This window comes from Sminthopsis crassicaudata, chromosome 3 (genome assembly GCF_048593235.1).
Source record: "Sminthopsis crassicaudata isolate SCR6 chromosome 3, ASM4859323v1, whole genome shotgun sequence".
NCBI lineage: Eukaryota > Metazoa > Chordata > Mammalia > Dasyuromorphia > Dasyuridae > Sminthopsis > Sminthopsis crassicaudata.
The window spans coordinates 472959651-472965650 of NC_133619.1; the positions used below are offsets into that span (position 1 = coordinate 472959651).

The 6000-nt window shown below is 39.5% G+C and overlaps 1 protein-coding gene across 1 annotated transcript in view; it reads right to left on the reverse strand.

Moving 5' to 3' along the window:
• KL (klotho) overlaps positions 1-4622 on the reverse strand; it is a 65518-nt gene extending 60896 nt beyond the window's left edge. The window contains exons 1-2 of the mRNA XM_074303506.1: positions 4504-4622; positions 3490-4340 (exon numbers count right to left, since the gene is read on the reverse strand). Of these exons, the coding sequence (XP_074159607.1) occupies positions 3490-4335 (846 nt within the window). The 5' untranslated portion in view covers positions 4336-4340; positions 4504-4622. The remainder of the gene's footprint in view (positions 1-3489; positions 4341-4503) is intronic.
• Positions 4623-6000: the final 1378 nt, after the last annotated feature.

Sequence of the window (6000 nt, forward strand, 5' to 3'; positions counted from 1 at the left end):
AAAGTATATGCATATCACCTACTGAAACTCTTCAAATGGGAAATAAAAGGTTTTTTTCATGGTGATCATGAGTAATCCAACCTCTACTTACCAAGAATCAAGTTTCATTTGAATTTCATTGGATCAATCAACAATCAAAAAGTTAAGCATATACTATGTATCAGGCATTGGGAATACAAATATATTAAATAAAACAATCCTATTTACAATGTTTGGTTTGGTTGACAGATTGGTGGCTAGTTTTAAGTGTTATACTTTCTGAAGGATTAGAAGATATTGAAAATGTGAGACAATAATATCTAAAAGACTAAGCCAATTTATTTAAAGAAGATAGACTTGTGAAACAAATCATTAAGCAAACAATTAAAAGATAATAAATGAAGTTAAAATTTAAAAAGTCATCATCAAAATATTAGTTTAAGTGCCCATTGAAAGTTTAAGTAAAACATGTCAATAATCTGAATAAGGTAAGATCAAAAATAAGACTGGCATACTTGGATATGCCCAGAATATAAAAACAAATTCATCCAAGATTGAAAGATAGGAACTGACCCTGTGATTTCATTGCTATAGGGACCTCAAGAGTAAGAAAATTCCAAGTCATCACCATTTCTCTAAATTAATGCTCTTAGAGTGTTAACAGTATGAGACAGTGGCAGGATTTCTTGGGTTCAAAGCCAGCTCACTATCCATATAACATATGATATCTCTTATCAAAGACTAAATAATTCAAAATAGCTAGGAAAAAAAATCATCTCTTCTTTCCATGTTGCCTTTAATTGTTGAGTATTTCTGGGAATTTGTATTTTTGAGTAAATTAAAAACAATTATCCTTTTGATATGTATCAGAGAACATAACATTCAATCCTTAAACATGAAAGAGAAAGATTTTACATAGCAAAATAAGAACACCATATTCATCAGACTTGTTATTCTGTTATTGATCCTCATAGACATAATTTATATTGTCACTTATAATTATTGTCTGTAACACAAAAGTTTCCATTTAAATTTTGCCAAAGGAAATTCTCCCAGAAAAGAAACTGATAAGATAATATAGTTGAGATGTACCAATTAATTTGTTGTCTTTAAGAAAAAAATAGCCAAATTTCAATCTCTGTTCATATTGTTAATATTTTATAACCATTAACATTCTATTTGCAACATCAACAAAAATTAGTATTCATCTGTTACTAATTTTCTTTAGTTTCAAAGTCCACTATTTTAATGAAGTATATGTTGTTACTCTGTAATTTGTTTTTCTATGTGAAGAATTCACAAACATGAGCAGTTAAGAAGGTTAACATTTTTAAAAAGGTGGGTGGGGTGGAAGTGGGGAGACTGACCAGTGTGTATAAGAACTCAATACGTTTTTATTATTGTAATTGTGGAATGTATAATTGTGCATATGATGCATACAAAATTCCTTATTTTAGATATGGAATATGATTTCAATGAAGATAACACTATATGAACATGAAAAACAGAAATATAGCTGAGATACTTACCTATAGTTGTGGTTCCCCAAAGCATGATGCTCCAAGTGGTCCATGGACTAATTATTTATGTCTTAAAACTTATAAGTGTATCTATCTTTGTTTCTATTCTGAATTTGATAATTTAATTATAATATTAAATGATATCTCATAATATCTCATTAAGGGGGAGTTTTGTTTTGTTTTGTTTTTTCTCCAAAGGCAAGTAGAAACAGAGAGATAGGTAGTCATCCTTTCTCTGACTAAAGTGGTCCATGGAGAGATTAAAAAAGCATGCAATAATTTCTTTAAATTGCTATGGCAAGAGAACAGGCACAGCAATACAAAAAAATTCAATAGAAACATGAGCATATTCAACCTTACCTATTGTTTAGTGCTATCCATGAGGAACAGATTTTAAGGAGCTGTTTTTGCCATTATTTAAAACCTGTATATCACTTTATAAAGTTATTTATAAACATTATCAGTTGAACTTCATTACATCCTAGTGCTGTATCTTTGAACTGATTTACTTTTAGTTCTAAAGAAATTTTGGGGGAAAAGTTTTTATCACTGTTCTTTATCTAGAATCTATCCAAAATATATAGATGTTTAGAGTGAATCAAACAAAAAGAAGTATGTCGTGTAAGCATGAAAACTAAACAACTTTCACAAATATGTAAAAAGGAAACAAAATATTTTTGTAAAAAAAAGAACAACGTAGAAACTCTAGACATCTAATTAAAACATGACTTCAAAGACCTGGAACTTTTCAACATAGACCTACTCTTCTAAAAGATTAAAAAGAAAATGAGAATATGATGCTTAACCTATTGACAACTATTGTTTAACTAGGGGATTGTCTGCTTATCACTTTTCACAATTTTTTATGCAACTTATTGTTAAAACTTATTTTATTAGGTAATGGGTTAATGTGATTTATTTCATTCATTGTGGAAAATTTCAAAACTGGGGATACTGCAAGGAAATAAATATCTATGGATCAACAATTGTAGTACAAGAAAAAACAAAATATGCATTTTGACTCTATTTTTGAGATTTCCTATGAGATTTTGAACCCAACGATATTTAGAATGGTAATTCAAGTAGTTCTGCAATTCTGCCACAGGTGATATTTCCAAGTACAATTTGACCCAAATATATCATTTTGAAACTATTTTATTTATTGTATGCACAAGAAAACTTAATAGAGTGATTTTTTTTTGGAAGGTCAAAGTATCCTGCCTTTATTGACAGCATTTAATTTACCACATATCCACCAACTACGAAAAAGACTATTGATTATCTGAATGGCTTCTGAAAAACTTGTGTCTTGTGGACTCTTCCCTAATCACTACTAAGAAAAAAACACCTCTAAAAAACCCAAAAGTCCCAAAAACCTGTCCCAAACCGGACTTACTCAATACACAAATTCGGAGTGGTCCCGAGGGTAGTTACCGGAAAAGGCCCTTTAAACCTCTTAATGAGCCATTGGATAGCAGGCTTGGACGACCTCTAAGGTCAAAGGAGATATATAAGCCAGCGGTTATTATCATCCCTACTACTATTACTGTTATGTCTATTTGAGCTTAAATTCTATGATCTTATTTTGACTCACCCCTACTACTCCCCTACTCTGTTCCAATTCTCATACATCTCGATCACTTTTTTACTTCACTTTTCTCATTTATAAAGAGATCAAATTGCCTCAGAGACCTTCTTTTACCCTATTTCTACATGGAAGTAAGTCCCTTTCCAACTCCTTTCTCCTTGCTTTCTCTCACTAGGCCAATCTCCATGCTTTGGGCCTCAGTTTCTTCACCGGTAAAAATAAATTAAAAAATAAAAAAGGGGGGTTGGACCAGATAGTCCCTCCCAGCTCTAGCTCCAGTGGTCCCAACGTCTCTCCCTGCGCTTCACTTTCCCTGACCCCCTACCCTCGACTCCCCAAGTTCTTCCATGTTTGCTTCCTTGGACTGACACCATCTCTACTTCCCCGCCCCTCGGGACTCACCAGGAGCAGGTTGTGGGCCACCCGATAACCGAGCTGCCGGTTGCCCCGCACACCAGGGGCAAGCCTCCCTGTGGCATAACCGTGCCAGGCCACCACGTAGGGGTTGTCTATGGTGATCCAGTACTTGACCTGGCCCCCAAAGTGGCGGAAGCAGAACTCGGCATAGTCCCTGAACAGGTCGGCCACCGTGCTGTTGGCCCAACCTCCGTAAATGTCCTGTAGGCGCTGGGGCAGGTCCCAGTGGTAGAGGGTGACCACGGGCTCCACGCGGAGTTCGCGCAGCCGCTCCAGCAGGCGCCTGTAGTAGCGCAGTCCCTCGAGGTTCGGGGGACCCGCGCCCACGCCGCCACCACCGGGCAGCACGCGAGCCCACGAGATGGAGAAGCGATAGTGGGTGACCCCCAGCTCGCGCAGCCCCTCGGTATCGCGGAAGACATGGTTGTAACTGTCGCCAGCCACGTCCCCCGTGGCGGGACTGGGCGGAGCCGGCGGCAGAGACGGCTGTAAGGACCAAGAGTGGGACTGGGATGAGAGTTGGGAAGGAAGGTCCTCCGGGGACGCAGCGGGGCGGTGAGTAAAGGTGTCCCAGATGGAGGCACCCTTGCCATGCTGTCTCCAGCCACCCTCCGTCTGGTAGGCAGCACTGCCCACTGCCCAGAGGAAGCCGTCGGGGAAGGTGTCGTGGAGGAAGTCCGCGACCTCGGGCGACGGAGCGCTGGCGAAGCGAGCCCAAGTCTGCGCTCCATCCCCGGGATCAGCGCGCAGGCAGCGGCCTCGCAGCAGGCACAGCAGGCACAGCAGGGGCAGCCGCAGTAGGGCGGCGCTGGTCGGAGTATAGGGGCTCATGATACCTGCGGGGTAGCAGAGAAGCGCGCGTGTGAGGCCCTAGCTCCTAGTCAGGACCCCTTTATCTCTGCGCCCTACTGCCTCCCTCCCCGCCCCTCCCCGCGCTCTGCGCCTTCTCCAGTCTCGCCCACCTCTGCTTCCCTCAGTGGGCAATCTGTCAATAATTACCTGGAGCCCCCGCCTTCCCCTCTGCTCTTCTCTTCCTCTTTCTCTCCCAACCCACCCCGCGACTTGATGATGAATTTGGTTCTGGAAGAGGCAAGATAGAACCAGGACCGAGGGAGCCGGGCACTCTGGAAACCAATATAAAGAATCTCCGAGAGGGGAAAGACGCGGGTCTTCTACTGACGGCAAAGCGCCGAAGAAAAAGCACCTGTTAATCTTTAGCTCTGTGCTTTTCTCCGAGAAGAAGCAACTGGTGCACAAAGATAGTAAAATCTCTCTCATTTGTAAACATAGATCAGCGAAGACAAGGAATGTGTGTGCATCTATATGGGAAAGTGAGAGTTAGACTAACTTTCTTGTAGTATAGAAACAGATCTTTAACTGAAAAACCTTACTCCCTCTCCACGAAAGAGGATGGAGACAGCCCAGAAAGTGAATCTGGCTCCTTGGCTCTATTCCCTTAGCAATATTATCGTCAAACAAGTGACGTCCCCACAAAATTACTGCTTCCTCATTTTCCCCAAGCTTGATTCTTAAAATATGCTACTTTGAAACATGGGCAGAATTTTTTTTTTTTTTTGACTGAGGAAGAAAGGATGGAATACATGATTTTTCAAAGTGAAGACAAATTTCTCAGGACCATAACTTTCAGATGTTCTCAGGGACATTGCCTCTTATCACACATTTTACTAGATACTAAACGAGATCCTCTAATTGTACACCTGATCGTGACAGAAATGTACCCTATTGCTACTCAATGATTCAGAGTTTAACTGTCCACTTTTTGTGTGAGCAGTGCTTTCCCCCCTTTTCTTTCTTTCTTATCTTGGTGTTTTAAGCCATTTTATTGCTATTAGCTTTTCCAAAAGATTGTGGAAAATGCTTGGTTGAAATTAAAATCAATGTTAACTTTTGTCATGTGTCTAGCATAAAGGTTTGGATGGCCAATAATGGTCATTTATCCCACTATCCTTTCTACTCCTTTCCCTAAAATTTTCTTATAGAGCAGCAGCAAAATTATCTTAACAAAGTTATGAGTTCAGTGCTGCCTAGAGGCTTGAGGGAACAATGGATCTGGCAATGTGTTATGAAGCTCTTGGGGGTGGAGAGAATGAAAGGGAAAAACAACAACAAAACGCCCTTACATTTTATCAGATAACCAAAAAAGAAATCTTGATCCAAAAAACTTGTGGCACCCCAAGACTTAGCGTTATGCCTGAAATCATGTACCACATAGTGGTCCATTATTACAGAATGGTCATTTCTGGATGGTTTAACATAATACCACAAATGATATTATTTCTACTTCTTCCCTTCCATTTATAAATGCAGCAATTAATGTTTATTAAATTTAGGTACAGCTAGCATGCAACATTATCTGTAAGATTAGAATACCAGGGCCATAACATTCTGAAATTGTGAGTAAATATGAAATAATATGACTACCATTCCCATGGGCTTAATAAAATATAATTACTGAATGCAGCCTCACTTTTTTTC